Raw genomic sequence first — 20292 nt, 5'->3', positions numbered from 1 at the left:
ATCTCCAGTCTAAGTTTATTGATACCAATGGGCTTAGAGATGAGTCATTTTTCATAGTATTGTACCAGAGCAGCATTTCCCAATGGCAGAGTTGCGACCCGGCAACAGGCTGCTCAGGCCTGATTCCTGGGTCGCAAGGCCTCCCGCCGACATCCCCCCTGTGCCTCCACCCCGCGGCATCACCCCCACCCCAGGCCTCCTCTCCCACCCCAGGTCAATTGCAGGCTGTGTAAACCCCTCTGCCCCCTTCCCTCCACCGACCACCTCGTTGGGGAAAATGGCGCACATCGAGCCCTGATTCATCTCCCAGCAGCAGATTGAAGGGACAGCATCCGAAAAGGGCGCTACGGCTTCTCATGCCCCCATACTTCCTGGATGGGAAAGAAACACTATTTGTTTCCAATGCTGTCCCTTCGATATGCCACTGGCCTGCTTGAGAGATGAGTCAGGGCTCGACGCGCGCCATTTTCTCCGCTGACGAGGTCGGGGGGGGAGGGGGACGGAGGGCTTTACACAGCCTGCAGTTGACCTGGGGTGGGGAAGGGAGGGAGGAAGAGGCGTGGGGGGACACAGTGTCGCAGGGGGGCGGTGTGGGGGGACAAACTAGGCCTGACTTCCCCCTGGCCAGCAGAGTGGCCAGAGTCAGCAATTTAAAAGGTAAGTTGCTTATATCCCGTTTTTCTTTTCTTTTTTCTTTTCCTTTCTTTTCTTTTTTCTTCCTTTTGTCCCTTCTTTCTTTCACTCCTTCCCTCCCTTTTCCTTCCTTCCTATTTCCTTTCTCTTTCTTTTTTCATTTTCTCTCTGTCTATTTGTTTTCAACTCTCTCCCCCTCCCTCCCTCCCTTTCATTCATTCTTTCTATCAGTCTTTCCCCCCCATTTGCTTTATTTCCCTCTCCCCTTTCTCTTTCTCTCCATCAGTCTTTCTTTCTCTCCATCAGCTTTCTTTCTTTCTTTCTTTCTTTCTTTCTTTCTTTCTTTCTTTCTTTCTTTCTTTCTTTCTTTCTTTCTTTCTTTCTTTCTTTCTTTCTTTCTTTCTTTCTTTCTTTCTTTCTTTCTTTCCAGGAAGAGAAGCTTGAAATGCCCTGCCATTTCATGTTTTCCCAGACTGAGAGCATTTAATATTTTTAGTTTTCTGCTGAGTTATCCTTGTGCTTTTTCTTGATGTTTTATTTTTAAAATTGCATTGCAAAATCCCACTATTCTCCTACCTTTCCTAAACAAAATATTGCAAGAGTTTTAGGCTTGATTGTACATCATTCCTTGGCTCCACCCCCACATTTTAGTGGGCCACAAAGGAGAAGTGTAAAAATAACTGGGCCACGGAGGGAGAACGTTTGGGAAACACTGCAGTAGAGTTTGTTGTTCTCAGCTCTTTTAGATTCTTTTAATTAGCTTTCATTTGTTGTTCTAGTTGTGACCACCATTCAATATTCTCTCCCTAAATTAGTTCAGAGGGTCCAATTTTTTGTGCAATTAATTTGACTAACCATACAGTGAATAAGCTCTGTTTGGCACAAGATAATATTTTAGTAGTTTTTTCACTCAATAGAAGGAATATTCTTAAGCAACTCTCAGACCAATTCTGAGTTCCGCTGCAGAGTCCCGCCCAAGTGTAGAACTAATGTAGGCGAAGCTAGTTGGCTTCCATAGGAGGGAAGTTACACCAAGTGGGGAGGGGAAAGGAGTGTAGGTGGAAGAACAGGCATGAAAAAGAAGCCATTGCCATGGTGATCCCACCCATGTGTGTGCTATTGGCTTGCTGCCGAGGTGGGTGTGGGGGCACGGATGGGGCAGTGCAGGACCACAAGATTGGCCAGTCCGTTGTACATGACTGGGAGAGGAGGTAGAAAGCCTGCTCCTGAGAGGCTGTCAACCCCCTCACACCCACCCACTGTCAGAGACTCATGCCAATGGCAAGCAGACAGGCAGAGGCATGCACCCCCAGGAAGCACAAAATGCAGGAGTCGGCTTCCAAAGACAGCAGCTGGAATGTGTATATGGGACTGAGCAGACAGAGTCTCAGCATGCTGCCAAGTCCAACAGGCAACCTCCTCCCAACACAGACTCAGAGACCCCCTGTGTTGCCTTGATGCCCCCTGCTGTGTGCATGAAACTCCTCCCCAGGGGGCCACAGAACTTAGAGTGTGAGGCGCCAGCCATGCATCCACTCCATTAGCCCCCTCCCCAGGTTGTGCTATGAGCACAACAGCCCTGTGTGGTGGAAGCCAAGCAGGAGAAGAAGATGATGATATTAGATTTGTATCCCGCTCTCCACTCCGAAAAGTCTCAGAGCGGCTCACAATCTCCTTTACCTTTCTCCCCCACAACAGACACCCTGTGAGGTGGGCGGGGCTTAGAGGGCTCTCACAGCAGCTGTCCTTTGAAGGACAATCTCTGCCAGAGCTATGGCTAACCCAAGGCCATGCCAGCAGGTGCAAGTGGAGAGTGAGGAATCAAACCCGGTTCTCCCAGACAAGAGTCCGCACACTTAACCACTACACCAAACTGGCTCTCTAAAGAGAGACAAAGTAGGTGCACATCTATGGTTTTATTGTGCTGGAACTAAGTGGAATAGTATCCCAGGTGGCAGTTGGAAAGGCTTCAGTCAGAGAGGAGGGCAGGAACAACTGGCTGAGTAGAGCAGGGGAGACAAAGTTAGAATAGCCACAAACAGAAGCCTCTCTATTGAATTCCAACCTGCAAAACAGAGAAAGAGACCCTTTGAACTTGGGGAGCAGTGCCATGCCACTTGCAGCCAAGGAGGTCCCGTCCTGACAGGGGCAGAAGAGTTGGGGAGGGGGAATAAAAAGAAACAACCCGCAGAACTTGATGAAACCAGCTAACACACACACACCTGTCCTGAGTTAAAGCATTCCTGACTTCCTTGTAATTCTTCAGTCATGGCAGCTGCAGCATGGGGCTGTGTCTTGCCAGGGACTCTCTTAAAGGGACAGTTGCTGATCTGTCTTCCCACAGGCAATGGAGCAGCTGCCAGCCCCCCCCCCCGCCCCTGCTCAGTGCCCTGCCAGGCAACAAGGCAAAGGACAGTCCAGGGGGGGCTCCAGCAGCATGCAGGGGCTGTGGTGATCACCCCATGCCTGATCTTGCTGCCAGGTTCCAGTGCTGTAGATGCTGTCAAGGGGAGGGAGGGCAACTTGAGGGTGTGCAGTCGCACTTACCCATTCATGTGCGAACACCCTTACATGCTGAGCCTCTGGAAGCTGGATACCTTTTGGGGCTTGGAAACAGGAGAGGTTAGCCACGGAGTGAAGACTTTGCTCTCCTCTTTGCAAGTCAGAGAGCTCACACTGTGCTGTCTAAGTGCCTTCTCTGTGCAGCTCCCACCACCAAAGTGCTCCAGTCCTCATGCTAAGTCCACATGGCAGGGAGCTCTGTGCCCTATAGGCATAGTCTTGTGCTGCGTGCCCTACCCTACCTGAAGAGTTTACAAGACTGGGGCGGAAGCTTTTCTGGGAGACAGGGAGTGGTAATTGGGTGTTGGGGAGGGGGCTCGCTCAGCCTGGGGCGCAAGAGGATTGGTGAAGCAATTGCACAGCTCCCTAAGGGGTTTGCGGGCTCGTGCAGCAGCGGGGGCAACCTTTGTTTTCTGTTTCAACGAGTGTCTATGGGATACGCCAGCATTTTTGTTATCGTAACTTTACACCTCTTGTGGGGAGTGTTCCCAGGCTGAAAGGTGTTAGGGAGCCAACACTGACCACGCCCCTTGGACCCCCCCTCATACGCCGGGCTAGCTCCCTATGCTGCAGTTCCGCTGCTGGCTGGGCGTGGCGCCACTCTGTCAGCAGTCATGGGCGGGCGTATGCTGAGGCACCCAGGGACTTGCACAAGTCCCATTTGCGCAAGCGTGGAGGGAGTTAGAATGGCACAACTCGCATTTCTGCCGATGTAGCCGTTAGTTTGCTCCCAAAGCATTTTCAGCCCCCCCCCCTTAGGATTACACTCTCCGTCATTTGTTTTTGAACAGTGAGATGAGCGTCTCATTTTATCACAAATTGCTTTGTAGTTGTATGACGGAGCTAGTACTGATTATTTCTTAACACGTAAGATACAATCTGTTTGCTTTTATGGGATTCAGTTTCTCATGCTATTACTTGTTAGAGCTTTTGTTGCTGTGACATTTAATTTAGGAGTTTGCATTTTGTGTGTTCCTTTGAAGGATAATAATGACTTCCTCTGCTGCTGGAATATATGGCAACTTTGGTCAGGCCAACTACAGCGCTGCCAAATTGGGTCTTCTTGGTCTTTCAAACACACTTGCAATTGAAGGCAGGAAGTACAACATCCATTGTAACACAATTGCTCCTACTGCAGGATCCAGACTAACTGAGACTATCATGCCTCCAGGTAAACAACTTAAATCTACGCAACTGTTTTTCTGCTTTTAACTGACTTTAGCTCATTTTAGTTCTTGGAGTGCCTGAATAGACTTCCAAGAGAGTGTTCTTATTGTTACTGTTTATATTTTATTGAGATGGATAGCTATATTAGCCTATCTGTAGCTGTAGAAAAGATCTAGAGTCCAGTAGCACTAACAAAATGTGTGGCAGGGTTTGGGCTTTTGTGAGTCACTGATCACTTCTTCAGATACAGTGAGGTATATTTTATTGGATCACTTCTTCAGATACAATGAGGTATATTTTATTGACTTAAAATATTCATTATTTTGAAACTTACTGAGGGTACTGATTAAATACAGCAAGAGGCTACTGACCTTTGATATATTAGCACCTATGTGTGCACAAACACATAAATTGTATAAATCAGAAGAAGCTGTTTTCCAAAATTCTCTTAACAATTGTGAGCCCAGTTCTTGAAGTGAACAGGTCTCCAAGTAGCTACTGAAAGCATCATACTTTTTAAAATTAGTAGGTAATTTATTAACTCTTTGTCAGAGTTTTTATCACAAATCATAGCTCTCTGTTTGAATGTATGTTCACAAAAGTAGCACATTGTGCTTTTGAGGAACCAGCTGTGCCAATTCAATAGGCAAATGGTGGTTTAGAAAGGAGCAGTTAGAGCTTTTAAGATTTGATACAAGTAGAGTTAAATGATAGAAAAGATGTCCACAGCATTTTTTTATGCAATGTGGAATATTCCTACATCCTCCTGAATGATTGTGATGCCTTTAATTGGACATGGATTTCTAACTGTTCTGGAAAATGGCTGTAATGTTTGAAAGAAATGTGAAGTAATGCAAGACATGAAGTTTAATTTGTTCTCTGAAAATCCATAACATATTTTGATGGGTTAATTTGTCATCTTTATTATTGCACACAGAGATTGCTGTATTGCACAAGCATTCAAAATTTCTTTAAGATTACACTTTATACCAACTTTATAGCAGGAAGACACAACTGCTAAATGTCCAGTGTCATGGCAGAAGCATATCAAACAGCTGCAGATGTAGATTGCTAACATACAGCTGATAGGTTTAGTTCTTTACTTCAGTGATGCACATTGGTGACTTAAAATGCACATCTACAAGTGATAGTTTTCGCATGCTTTATGCTGACAGCTACTGGGCTATCAAATAACATTACAATTTTCTGCAGTTTATACCTTTCTAGAAAGAAAACAGGGTATGTTCAAATCTCTCTTTTAGCAAGCATTGCTGAAGCTAAAGTTACTATCTCACAGGGCCCAGACCACTAGAGACTTAGTGGCACCAACTGAAAACCATGTATATGGTACATGTACAATCTATTTTAAGTTATCCTGGTTTTAATTGTTTTAACTATCTGTAATTTATTTGTTTTAGCTCTGCTGTAATCCACCTTGAGCCTGCTCATGGGGAGGGTGGAATATAAATTCAAATAATAAATAATAAATAAATATTATTGTTATCTCTAGTTATCTGTGATGTATGAACATAGGCATGCAGGTTAACCAGTGTTAGCTGTTATTTTGTCCTTGACTATTAGAGATAGAGACTCTGTTGAATGTGTACAATTCTATATAAGCATATAGTACTTAATGAAAACATAATGTTGTTTAAAATCTCTCTAATCTAGATATGCTAGATGCTTTCAAACCAGATTATGTGGCTCCCTTGGTTCTTTGGCTTTGCCATGAAAGTTGTCAGGAGAATGGTGGACTGTTTGAGGTAATATCCTGGCAATTACTTGTTTTCACAGCCCATCGTATTTTCCTCATTTTTGTGTTTTGTGCTGAAGTATTTGCTTTTATTCCACAATTTTGTAATCTTATCCTTATATGATGAGTAAAGTTGAAAATACATTTTGCTTCATAATAATTAAGTTGGAAGGTAACTGTGGTTTTCAGTGATAAGCATAAAGCATAAAATGTTGCCCCTTGACCAGAGGAAATTGGTGGAAACTGCTGTGCGATCATTACATTGCTCTATCTCATTTATACAAAAGAGATTTAAATGTACAATAATGTTGGGAAATGTGTTGCATTGCAGAAGAGTCAAAGCTTTTTATAGCCCTCATTGTCTTGTATAAAATTATTTCCCTGAGGAATTGCTCAGACTGTGAATGCATCAGGATCCTTTTCATCTAGTGTGATAATCTTTACTGGAGTGGAGAAATGAACATGGGAGCTTTGGCAGTAAGAAAAACATTTATATAGTCTATAACCCACTCAAAGGAATGTCAGTGGAGAGAACATCACAGTTCAACCCTGATGTTCTCCAGTACCTTATCTGTTAAAAATAAGATCTCCACAATACATTAGTTGTTCGATGTGGCTGTCAGCCTGCCATATCTAACCAAATATTGTGTGGAAAAAACTGGTAATGTCTCTTATTCTTCATTAACATTTGTTGGTTGTGCAGTCCTTCAGCCTTGAACTTCAGGGAACATGGGTAGGTTAGGTGGTTCTTATTTTTAATCTGTGAGGACAAAACAAAATGATGCGGTTTCCCCAGGGTCATCACTGCCATTTTACGTCTGAATTCCCTCACTTTACAAATGCTTTGGGGCCCCAGTCTCCAGGACTAGGTTGCTGGGATGAAAGTTCACAGAATTTCATGTCTTCCCTCCCCTCAAACGCTATTTTCAAAGTCCTGCCCCCCCAAGGGTATTTGGGCTATTGAAAACAGCCTGGAAGAGGAGAGAGAAGCCCCTCCTCCCCGCTGCATGCAATCCTGAGCCGGATCAGGGCCTTGCAGCCTTTACAAAGTAAGAAAATTCAGAGATAAAATGGTGGCAGCATCCCCAGGGGCACTGTATCTCCATATTGCCTAGTATGGCCCTAATTCTCCTTCCTCAGATTTCTGGTGCATTGATTATATGTACCTTATATTGGGCAATAGAGATATATTAAGGCCTTTGCAGCTTTACTGATCCCTTAAGTGACCAGCAGGTGCTCTTAGCTTAGTTGGCAAAGATTGTCTTTGACTTGGTGATAAATTCCACTAGATTGATTGATTTTGGGGGAATTGGACTAGGGATGCTATGTCTGGTCAGGTTCAGGACTTCATGGCTACCATGGCAGCTGTGAGACTGACCCAGCTGGTTGTTGCACCAACGTTTGAGAGAGATCATATGCTGGAACCTACTTTTTGAAAAGGCATGGTTCTCATGATCTGGTAAAAGAGTTAAAAATAAAGTTTTTGTTGTGCTCAGTTTGCTATCTGCTGAAAGTATGTGTGATACTATTGTTTGCAAAGGGTAGGGTGTCTGATTAGAATGCTCCATCTTTGAGGACGAATGGATCCAATGGGTTTCCAGAGTAATTAGCACACTTTCTGTGCCTTAGAAAATAATATTGGCAAAAAACCTAGTCAGATAACATGAAGAATCCCAAAGTTAATTGATTGTTCTTATAGACAAAATATGATCAAGACATAAGATGCAAAAAACAAAGCTTGTAGAAGTTTACTAGTTCTTTCATTCCAGCTAAAATAAAAGATACTGCTCACTCCTCATTGATTAGAAATGCAGATCCCCCCCCCCCCGCGCTTATCAGTTGCTTTTTGAAGTTTACTGATTCTTCAAAAATTACTTTTGTATCATAGGTTGGAGCTGGATGGATTGGAAAATGTAAGTTGTGGTGATCTGGTTTAGTATTTCAAAAACAACACATGCGTGGTACAATTTAATACTAGAATAATAAAAGTAAATATTCAGTTTAACTTATCATTAGTATGGAGGGCATCAGATCATGATGAATATTTAGTCGTTATTGAATAGAATTGGCTTATTTCTTTAGCCACAAGTAAATACTTTTAGCAGTGGCTTGCTATTCTTGATAAATTTGGATCTGCTGCCATGTTTGGAAGGAAGTGGCTTATAATTGGTTTCCACAACAACAAAATGCCTTTCCTTGGAAATTCAGATGAGTATCTCTCACAAACAATCTGTATCCTTTCTTTTATATGCTGACTGGTTTTTCATAGTTGGAAGAAAGCCAGAAAAGGGTTGGGGCATTTAATTGAACACCATTTGAAGTTGAATGGAACATTTTGTAGTAGTTAATCAACTTTCACTCACTTCATTTTCACAGTGATTAAGGCAGAATCACCTTCCAGCATCATTCATTTATAGGATTAATGTAGTCCTTGATGTAGGACTACTGTTGAATAAACAGTTGGGGTTATGAAAAATGTAACATTTGGATTCCACTTTGGGTTGTTGCAGCATAAGTTGTTTGCTCTTCAGATGAAACTAGTGCTTTGCAAAGAAGCTGGTGATGCTGCAGTTTTGACTGGTCTTGCTGGTTATTAAATATTTCCTATTATTGCTGTTTATATAGTACGCTGGGAACGATCTGAGGGAGCTATTGTCAGACAGAAGAACCATCCAATGACACCAGAAGCTGTGCAAAATAATTGGGGAAAGATCTGTGACTTCCATAATTCCAGTAAACCTCGAACTGTCCAAGGTATATGTGATTCTAAATACTCTATGATCCTTGGAAAAACCCAAAGACATATAATTGATATTGCTTCTTTATACTTTTAAAATTAGTTAGCATAACAGTATACAAATTCTGTAGTACTTCTGGTAGCATCAGGATTTGTAAGAATGCATTAGAGGGGAGAATATTTAGCTTCCTTCTCTAGAGGTTTCTGGCTTGATTAATAACCTCTTTGTAGCTCTGACCACTTACTTTCTGAAGGACAGCAGTAATCTAACAGCAAGATACATAAAGGGCAGATTGCACCTGTACAGAACAAATCAATGATTAGGGATGGGCACAAAATGACTGATAGACTAAAGTTTGACATGAATTTTGGCGTTAGTGGTTTGTGAAGCAATGTTCGTAAACTGAAGAACTGCCATGAACTTTCACTAATTTTGATGCGATTCATCGCCAAAGCCTTTTTTTGAGCCAAAGTCTTTTGGAGAGTTTGTCAGATATATGGAGGAAGTTTAATCCTGAAGTATGGAACTATACCTTTTTTTCATCTAGACATAGCTCTTTCTCTAGAATTGACATGTTGTGGGGTACTAGAGATTTGGGACTTATAACAAAGAAAATAGAGATAACCTAAAATAGGAGCTGATCATAACCCAATAATGTGGATTACAAAACTGTCGAAAAAGTCAAGAAGATGGAGATTAAATGAAGATTTACTACAAAATAAAGAAATAGTGACATCTCTAAAAAATGAAACCAAAGCGTACTTCGAAGTAAATGACAGAGAGGATATAGAATTTCAGATGGTATGGGATGCCTACAAGGCAGTAATGAGAGGATTACTAATAACATTGAATAATAAAGACAAGAGAGCAAAAGATAAACAAATGTTGGACATTCAAAATGAAATTAAGAAAAAAGAAGGTGAATTAAGGAAAAGGCCAGGAAAAAAGAAAATTATAAGGGAGATTACAATATTGCAAGCACAAATGAGACATTTGTTAAATAAAGAATTGGAATGGAATTTGAAAAAATTAAAACAGAAATCTTTCGAGGGAGCGAATAAACCTGGAAAACATTTGGCCTGGCAATTGAAGAAAAAGAGAGAAAGTAAAATTATTAATAAAATTGTGGCTGATGGAAGAGAGATAGTAAATCAAGAAGGAATAAAGAGAGAATTTTTTAAATATTATGCTAAACTATTTAAAGGTGATAAAGTAAAGAAGAAAAATATGGAAGCGTATTTGCAGAAGATTAAAATAGCACCCTTAACTGGTTATATGGAAAAAGTTTTGAATGATCCAATTGAAAAAATAGAAATTGAAGTAGCGATTAATGCAATGCAAATTGGAAAGACTCCTGGACCAGATGGATTTACGGGAAAAATTTTTTAAATATTTAAAGAAGAATTAATACCGAAACTTCAAAAATTAATGAATGTGATAAGAATAAATGGGAAAATACCAAATACATGGAAGGAAGCAGTAATTTCATTGATTCCAAAGGAAAATTGAGATGTCACTAATGTAAAGAACTATAGCCCAATCTCATTATTAAACAATGATTGTAAGATATACACAAGAATCTTAGCAGAACGGCTTAAACAATATCTAATAAATTTTATAAAGGAAGACCAAGCAGGTTTTCTCCCTAAAAGGCAAATAAGAGATAATATTAGAACTGTTGTAAATATTGTAGACTACTATGAAAGACATCCAGAGAAGGAAGTTGCATTATTCTTTGCGGACGCAGAGAAAGCTTTTGATAATTTGAATTGGGACTTTATGTTTGCAGTAAAGGAGAAAATAAAGTTGGGGAAAAACTTTATAAGAACGATAAAAGCAATTTATACTGAACAACGTGCAAGGTTATGTATAAATGCAGATCTTACAGAAGAAATGATAATCAGCAAAGGTACAAGGCAAGGTTGTCCGCTTTCACCATTGTTGTTTATAATGACTCTTGAAATCTTATTGATGCAAATACAAGATGATGAAGAAATTGAAGGAACAAGAATTAAAAAGGATTTTCCTATAAATATAGAGTATTTGCAGATGATATAAGGTTTATAAATGAAAATCCTACGCAAGTAACACTTTTGTTGTTAGCCAAAATACAAGATTTTGGAGAATTGGCAGGACTTTATGTTAATAAAGAAAAGTCAAAATTTTTATGTAAAAATATGCAAGTAAGTAAACTAAAGGAATTGCAGAGATTAACGGGATGTGAAGTTACCCCTAAAGTAAAATATTTGGGCGTGGAAATAACAGTGAAGAATATTTATTTGTTTAAAAACAATTATGAAAAGTTGTGGCATAAAATGGACGAAGATATGATAAAATGGAGCAAGCGTAATTTATCACTGCTTGGTAGAATAGCTGCAATTAAGATGAACATTTTGCCAAGAATAATGTATTTGTTTCAAACTATTCCGATTGTGAAAGACAGTAAACAATTTAATAAATGGCAAAGAAAGATTTCAGAATTTGTATGGGCCGGGAAAAAACCAAGGATTAAAATGAAAGTTTTAACAGATGCTAAAGAAAGAGGAGGATTTCAACTACCAGATTTAAGATTATATCATGAAGCAGTTTGTCTAGTGTGGATAAAAGATTGGGTGACGCTGTTGAATAAAAAACTTTTAACATTGGAAGGTCATGGAGATAAATTCGGCTGGCATGCTCATATGTACTATGGAAAGAAAAAGTCAGATTGTTTTTTTTCTCACCATTATATAAGAAATAATCTACTAAATATTTGGATGAAGTATAAGAAATATGGCGATGAGAGAAAACCACTATGGATAGTGCCAGCAGAAGTAATAAGAATAACAGCTGAGACAGGAGAGGAAAAAGGGATGTCATATAATCAATTATTAAAAATACAAAGCGGTAAAATAGAATTGAAAACTGCTGAAGAGTTGAATAAGTAAGAAAGATTGGTTTCAAATGCAATAAAAAGTTTGGTGGAAAGTGATGTTAAAACTGAAGGAATAAGACTAGAACAAACAGAAATGGAAAAAGTTCTGCTTGGAGATAATGAAAAATTAATTTCGAAAATCTATAAGTTACTTTTAAAATGGTCTATGGAAAATGAAATAGTGAAATCTCAAATGATAAAGTGGGCAATTAATGTAAATAAAGAAATACAGATGGATACATGGGAATATTTGTGGAAGAACTCTATGAAACTCTCAACATGTCAGAGTATTAAAGAAAACTGTTTTAAGATGATGTACAGACGGTATATGACTCCTAAAAGTTGGCAAAGATGAGCAATAAGATGCCAGATAGATGTTGGAAATGTAAAAAACATGAAGGTTCTTTCTACCATAAGTGGTGGACTTGTGAAAGAGCAAAAAAGTACTGGCAGATGATTCAACAAGAGATTTCTAAGATCTTGGGATATGAATTTAACAAAGTTGCAGAGACTTTTCTGTTGGGATTACAAATGGAAAAATTTCCAAAAGAAGATAGAACTTGAATTTGGTACTTGCTCTCAGCTGCTAGGACAATGTATACGCAGTTGTGGAAGCAAGAAAGAATATCAGAGAAATGGGATTGGATTGTAAAAGTTATGACATGGAGTGAAATGGACAAGTTAACAAGGACCTTAAGAGACTATGATTTAGAAGTATTTAAGATGGAGTGGGAAAAGTTCAGAAGATACGTAGAAAAAGAGTGGAAAATAAAAGGACATTGGACAATTTTTGATAATGACTAAGTACAAGAGGGAGGAGGATATTAATTTTGGATCTTATTAATTAAGGGTACCTTTAATATTAAGATTTTAAGTATATAACACCGGCGGAGGTCAAGTAATGGGGGGAGGGGTGGGTAGAAAGTAATATATGGGATAGATTAAAAAAAAGTAATTATTAATGTAGTAAACAAATTGAAATTTATTACCATATGTTACTAATAAAATTGTTTGAAACACTAATTTTGATGCGATTTGTGGCAGTTTGTGAAGATCAGGGGTTTAAATGGCTCTGAACCACTTTTGGAAGTGAGCAGAAAGCGGGGTGAAATGGCTTGGAGCCATTTAAACCTCTGCTTTCTGCTCACTTCCAAAAGCAGAAGGGAGCGAAAAGCAATTTTAAACTTTAATTGACTCAAAAACTGATATGAACCAGGTGAGTTTGCAAACCAACCTCCCTGTTTGTATGGGTTCATGATTCGGTTCATGGCTTAGCCATGAACTGAAGCACAAAAATGCAGCCCATCCCCTACCAATGATATTACATCAATGAGTTGCATCTGGAGATGGGAACAAACCTCATTTTTGAGGTTCGGTTCATTGTTCATGGCTGAACCGCAAACCCATACAAATGGGAAGGTTACTTTCTGCTCCCTGCGGAATTAATGAAAGCTTGTGGCAGTTCTTCAGTTCTCGGACATTACTTCATGAACCAGCCAAAATTTGTGATGAACTTTAGTTCGTCAGCCATTTTGTTCCCTAGTTACATCAGCCAGAAAATGTTATTATCATCATGAATATTGCACAGTGGTGCCACAGGAATGTAGTATGTAATTATGAGTGTGCAATTGGCTTTTTAATGAATTAATAAATGTATGCAAAAGTTTAAAAATGTAGTCTGAATATTGTGATATTACATCAACGAGTTACAATATTGTGCTGCAGATCTTAATCTTCTGATTCAACGCTAGATTGAGAATAGTAGCCAGCCCCCTCGCACCAACACCCACCAATCCTGGGAATAAAATGGGCCCTAATCTCCCCTGACCACCGACGAGGCTGGATAGGCCACAACCTAGTCCTCGCTGTCGTTGCCAAAGCTATGCTGCCTGTTGCTGAGTGCCCAATGAAACAGGAAGAGTAGGGCCAAAGCCTTCCTTAAATCCTTGCTGGCATCGTCCACACACCACAACACTGCAACGTTGGACATCACTGGAATCTTATTTCTTCTTTATTTTGAAGGTGGGAAAACAGCCCCTGCCCACAGCAACTGTTGGTTCTGTTGGCTCCCTTGGGGAGCCAAATTACCTTTCATGTAATCAATCATTGGACAACACTAAGTCATAGTTGGAAGGGGCTTTATGGTTATCAAGTCTGTCAGAATAGAAATTCTTCTTTTGTCCATGGGAGGATCAGCCTATCTCCAGTGAGTTTAAATGGCTGGATGTGATTTCAGAACGCGCAGCTGGCTACAGAAGGTCACAGATTTATTTCCGGAAGCAGATTGTTAGAGAAGACTTCTCTGTGTGTGACATCCTGAATGACTGCTGCTGGTCACAATAGAGAGCGCCAACTATATAGACTAATAGTCTAACCAACTGTAAGGTGTTGTTTTCGTCCTCCAGGAAAGTTTAGGTTTTAGGACTTATCCCTGGGATTATAGTATACTTGTGAATTTCAGAGATTATGTTGCATTCTAGGAACAGGCAGCAGACAAGCCATCCAACCAAGGTACTCTTCTGATCAATGGACAAACTCTCAAGTCTAGCCAAAGAATAGTATCCAATCACCAGGAATCTGAAGGCTAGCCTTCTGCCAGTGGATCCATTGTGGAGGAATTTAGAAGTTAAGGATGGAAATGGAAGCAGCTGGTCTGTCTGTTCCTTTCCATCCCCTAAAACACCATGTACTATTTTCTGTTAACATCTACTCTGTGGGTCCCATATAATAATCAGATCATTTAAAGCAGTAGTTTTGTAAACTGGAATGGACCAGATCATCCATTTTTCTACTCTTTTCCTCTCCTGGCCAGGCCAGTTAAATGGATGCACTGTACTCACTGTCCTCCATTAAGGAGCAAATATTGCCTGTTTCTATGGGATTGTATTAGAAATTCCGATAAGGCAAACTCTAATCAAAACATCTGATGCACAAAATGAGTAACTCACCCTATATTTTGCTTGCCAGCTTAGCTGTGTTTTAAAATTCTGGATGTCCTTAAATTTTTGGCTAGGTCAAAAATTAAGCAGGGTTGCTCTTGGAACATAAGGCCTTGGATTTGGATCAGGGCATCTTTGTTTAATCTCTTATCCATGGGAATTAGCAAAAGAGGCAGGGAAAATGCTGTGGAAATCTGTCAGACTAATTCATTTAATTTTTCAGTGTAATAACATTAGAAAGCTTCCCTTGGTAAGAGAGCCCCTTTCCTCAGCCTCAAGGCACTGAACTGTTAAGTAAGGAAAACTAATTAGAGTACTCACATTAAAAATGAAAACTATGTTCCTTTATATCCGCAAGTTTAAGCTGTCCCCACAGATTTCATTAAAAACTATTACCAGCATTAATGTAACTAATTTAATGCTGTGAAAAGCTATTATATACTAAACCATCATATATAATTACAAAAAATACCAATTAGTGTAAGCGTTCACCTATCATTTGCAGGAATAGCCCAGAATTACAAGCATAAAATGAGAGTCATAATAGTGTGTGGATATTTAGACTCTTGGTGTGTGGTCTGATTTTTTTTTATTTGCCCCAGATTTTAAGAAGTTTAGTTGTGTCATTCTGAGAAGTGATTTCTTCCTTTATAATGAGGTTTCACTAATTGAACTTAACCCTTGGTAGTGGAAAGACAAAATTAGAATTTTGTGTATACCCTTACTGAAATAATATTTTTGTCCCAAAAGAATCAGAGAAGGTATTGTTAAGCTAATTGATGCTCAACACCCAGCCATTTGTATTGAAGTTAATTTGGAAACCAGTAAAAATAGTCTTGTGGCATCATAAAGACTAGCAGATTTATTGTGGTACAAGATGGAAGTCTGTATATTTCAGCAGCAAGCATGTTGAGTTTGTGATGAGAAATGCAAACTCAGATCCACACTTGGCTTTGAAGTTCTCTAAATTATGCTCTCTCTAAGCCTAATCTAAAGAGCCCCATGGCACGGAGTGTTAAAGCTGCAGTACTGAAGTCTGAGCTCCCTGCTCACGACCTGAGTTCGATCCCGGTGGAAGCTGGGTTCAGTTGGCTGGCTCCAGGTTGACTCAGCCTTCCATCCTTCCGAGGTCAGTAAAATGAGTACCCAGCTTGCTGGGGTGGGAAGTGTAGATGACTGGGGAAGGCAATGGCAAACCACCCCATAAAAAAAGTCTACTGTGAAAACATTGTGAAAGCAACGTCACCCCAGAGTCGGAAATGACTGGTGCTTGCACAGGGGACTACCTTTACCTTTAAGCCTAACCTGCCTTGCTGGGTTGTTTTAAGATAGAAGGCCTTTCTGAGCTCACCATAGGAAGGGGATACAAACATAACATAACTAATTTCTGGTTTTGCTTGATGGGAAAATTAATTAAAAAGAAGCAATTGAGATCCTGTTTGTATTTTTTATTCATTATTTTATTATGCCATTAAAGGTTTTGAAACTTGAATTAATTAAGGTTATTGTAGTTACTTATTTTGTGTAGACTTTCCAAATATCCTGTGGATTTTTTAGTTTTTTAGTTCGCAAAGCTGAAGGTTTCTTCTGGCAGGGTGGCATTAGAAAATCCTGGCAGTCTGGTCAGTAAGAGATGCATCTTCTTCGTGGTCTCTGTGCATCACACTGATGGGAGAAGGCGCCAACGCTGATCACGATCAGTAAACTTCAAAGCTGCGGATTTCCACGCCCACGTCCCAGTGCGCATGCCCAGAAGCCCCACTGCACATGCTCACTGAGACGGGAGCGGACATCCTGCCAGTTCTCTTCTGACCGCCGCTTGGATCAGTCGATCATCGCTAGGGTCGGTGAACTTTCTCTACTGTCAGAACGTTTTTGGATTTCCAGAGACTGTAAAAAGCCCTTTTTTCCTTATTGTTTGTTTTGTTCCTGTCCATGGAAGTGGGGAGGAAAGAGGCGTTTTTCCCACTCTTTTTTCCTCTCCCCCCCCTTCTCCTCGCATGGAAAAGCGTTGGGGATTTTTCAAGAGGTGTGCAAAGTGCGGCAGCAAGATCGCCCCACCAGATGGCCACACTCTCTGCTTACTTTGCCTCGGGGAGGCTCACAGACCGGACTCGTGCACTCAGTGTGCAAGATTTTCGAAGCAGACTAAGAAAAATTGAGCGGCCCGTCTTTCAGCTGCGCTGATGGAACAGGCTTTGTCCCCTCGGAAGATGGCGGCTCTGTTGGAGCGAGCACACAAACAATCGACATGGGAGTCAGTCGATACCGACAGACCCCCTTCCGACGCTGATCGCCCCACTAAAAGAGCGGGCTCAGCTTCTACGTCGGATTCCTCCACGCCTGCAAAGAGGCCAAGGGAGGATAAGGGAGCTCCTTCGAAAGCGAAAAAGAGGAAGAAGGCGGATAAGCTGAAACACAGCAAGACCGTTCCCCTCTCCTCTCCAAAGTCACCATCGGACCCGACGGCTCTTATTGTCCCACCACTGATGCTTTTCGCCTCACCGGGCCGTCGGCTAAGCCCACCGATGCTAGCTTCCATGTCAATGCAGATTGCCATCTCGTCCAACTCCGACCGCAACCTGGACCTTGCACAGCGCTCCGGCGCGGAAGACAGTCCCCCTGAGCTCACTCACATCGGAGGGGAAACCCCTCGGTCCCGAAGCTCTCGAGATCAATTGGGAAGCCCTCATCGAGGCCGATCCCGAAGCCCTCATCGGGGTCACTCTCAAAGCCCTCGTCAGGGTCGCTCCCGGAGTCCACGAGGTAGATCCAGAAGCCCTAGACGCAATCGCTCCAGGAGTCTTCAACGGGACCGATCCCGAAGCCCTCAACATCGACATTGCTCTCGGGAAGTGGATAGAGACAGCTCCCCATACAGCTGTTTGTCTAGAGTAAGGCCAAGCGAAGGCTCTCCATCTCGATGTGTACCACCTCCATTACCATGGGATCAACGCCAATGGCAATATCTGTACAGATCCTACCCGATGCCGTTGGTTTTTCCATGGTTTCCCCCACGTCCGGCTGAGTTGGACCAATACTCAGAAGCATCCTGCAGATCTCAGACATCCTATAGACCTCCAAAGCGAGCCCCATCCGCGTCAATATCCAAACAGCGAAAAAGTTCTCCACGCCTCCCGGCTTCGGAACAGGTCACACTGCCAGAACCGATTCCAGACCAACCATTACTTCCCTCTGAACATTCAGAGTCGCCCGCGGGTTCCCCGAGGTTGGTAGAAGGTTCGATACCGGAGGAGCAAGCATCATCATCATCTCCAGAGGAGCCTTCACCTTTGCACAAAGTAACTGAGGAGCAACCCATCTCTCCTTCGGAGGACCTAAAGTCTTACGGGGACCTCATAAAAAGAATGACTCAGTCCTTATCCCTTCCCACATTCCAGCCCCAACCCGTCGTCACAGCCAATGTCTTTGACATTGTTCAAATGGACACATCCACAGCTATAGCTCTTTCACTAACCATGGTGATGTCGCATACAGCAAAAGCTTCATGGGACAAGCCTGCGGCCACGCCTATTTCATCACGCAGACTTGATCACATGTATAGGATACAAGAACCCACAGCGGACTTCCTTTTCAACCACCCAAAACCTAACTCGGTGGTGGTAGCAGCTTCATTGAAAGCAAGAAAAACTCATGCTGCCCCCCCCCCCCCCAGATAAGGAAGGAAAGAAACTGGACAATTTGGGAAGACGGGTCTACTCGGCGGGTTCGCTGGGATTGAAGGTGGTAAATTATTCAGCCTGCATGGGGCAATATCAATATGCTTTATGGGACCAACTTTCCACCATTCTGCCAGGTCTCCCAGAGCAGAGTAGGAATGTGATCAAGAAGATCCAAAAAGAAGGCATGCTATTGGCAAAACAGCAATTAAACTCAGCCAAGCACTCAGGCGACATAGGAGCAAAAACTCTTACAAAGAAATCATGTCTCTAACCCTCCCAGAGGGTTCAATTTATAGGAGCAATCCTAGATACCCGGTCTTGCAAGGCATTCCTACCAGAACAGTGAGCAGACGACATTATAAACCTGGTTCAGATTTTTCTACACAACCCGACGGTCACGGCTCTTCAAGTTCAACGCCTGTTGGGCCTAATGGGGTCCACCACATCAGTTCTGGTCTTCGCCAGATTCCACATGAGAATCCTGCAGTTATGGTTCCTCAAGAACTTCAGGTACCAAATAGACCTTCCCTCACACAGGATGTCTGTTCCACAAGACATCTTGTCTACCCTGGATTGGTGGCAGCAGAAGCATCACCTACTAGCAGGGGCTCCCTTCCACAAGCAGAACCCAACAATGACCATAACCTCAGATGCGTCCCTGTGGGGCTGGGGAGCGCATATGAATGGGCTCTGTGTGGGAGACAGGTGGCCCAGTTGCCATCTACAGTATCACATAAACTTTCTAGAGCTACTGGCGATTCATCATGCCATTCTCTCCTTCCAGCCGTTACTTGCAAACCAAACGGTGGCAATCCTGACAGACAATACCACGGCGTTGGCATACATAAACAGGCAAGGGGTCACGGTGTCAAGGAAGCTGTGTATCTTAGCTCTACGCATATGGGAAATTTGCAGAGAAATGAACACGTTTCTAGTGGCAGCACATTTCCCTGGCGACCAGAACACATGTGCAGACTTCCTCAGTCGGGGGGGAGCCTCCCTCCACGAGTGGGAACTCAATTGGGATTTTCTCCAGCCCATCTTCCAGAGATGGGGGACGCCGGAAATAGATGTGCTTGCCACCCGCAAGAACAAGAAGTGCAGGCGCTTTTGTTGCCGGGGAGGAGGAGATCCACTATCGCTGGGAGACGGCCTTCTGTATACGGCACGTATACCTGTTCCCTCCGATTCCACTGATCACCGGGGTAGTTCAGAAGCTGTACAGAGAATGTCCGAGAGGAGTTCTGATCACCCTCTGGTGGCCCAGACAACACTGGTTCTCCCCCATCCTTCGCCTATCCAAAGGAATCTTCTATCAGTTTCCCATGGTTCAGAATCTTCTGCTATCTCACCAGGGATTAGTGGTCCACCACGATGTCCCGCATCTGAAGCTAACAGCGTGGAGGCTGCTGTGAGTTATCTCTGATGGCTCAGCATGTCATCCTAAATAGCAGAAAGGAATCCACTCGAAAGTCCCACGCTTATAAGTGGTCACAATTTGTACAGTATACATCAGATACCAGAGTGGACCCGAGTATAGCAGGCCTCCCCGTGATTCTGGACTTCTTACTTACTCTACTTGACAAGGGACTAGTAGTGTCATCCATAAGGGTGTATTTAGCCGCTATCTCTGCCAACCATGCGTGGATCGAAGGACATTCTGTCTTTGCGCATCCTAATACGAAAAAGTTTCTGCGTGGGTTGATGAGGTTATATCCCTCTATTAGGTACCCGACTCCATCCTGGGATCTTCCCGGAGTTCTGAATGCCCTGGTGGGGAGACCTTTCGAACCCATGACGACATGTTCCCCCCAATTGTTGGCATGGAAAACAGAGTTCTTGGTAGCTATTACCTCGGCGCGAAGAGTGGGGGAACTCGCAGTGTTGCGATGTGATGGCCTAC

At 42.2% G+C, this 20292-nt stretch overlaps 1 protein-coding gene across 1 annotated transcript in view; it reads left to right on the top strand.

Moving 5' to 3' along the window:
* Positions 1 to 20292, top strand: part of HSD17B4 (hydroxysteroid 17-beta dehydrogenase 4) — a 127416-nt gene that overhangs the window by 42095 nt on the left and 65029 nt on the right. The window contains exons 8-11 of the mRNA XM_060235553.1: positions 4179 to 4366; positions 6034 to 6125; positions 8004 to 8028; positions 8741 to 8869. Coding sequence (XP_060091536.1) covers positions 4179 to 4366; positions 6034 to 6125; positions 8004 to 8028; positions 8741 to 8869 — 434 coding nt within the window. The remainder of the gene's footprint in view (positions 1 to 4178; positions 4367 to 6033; positions 6126 to 8003; positions 8029 to 8740; positions 8870 to 20292) is intronic.

The sequence above is a fragment of the Heteronotia binoei genome, chromosome 4 (genome assembly GCF_032191835.1).
Source record: "Heteronotia binoei isolate CCM8104 ecotype False Entrance Well chromosome 4, APGP_CSIRO_Hbin_v1, whole genome shotgun sequence".
Lineage (NCBI taxonomy): Eukaryota > Metazoa > Chordata > Lepidosauria > Squamata > Gekkonidae > Heteronotia > Heteronotia binoei.
The sequence above is the reverse complement of the archived record's forward strand: the minus strand, read 5'-3'. Positions and strand labels throughout refer to the sequence as shown.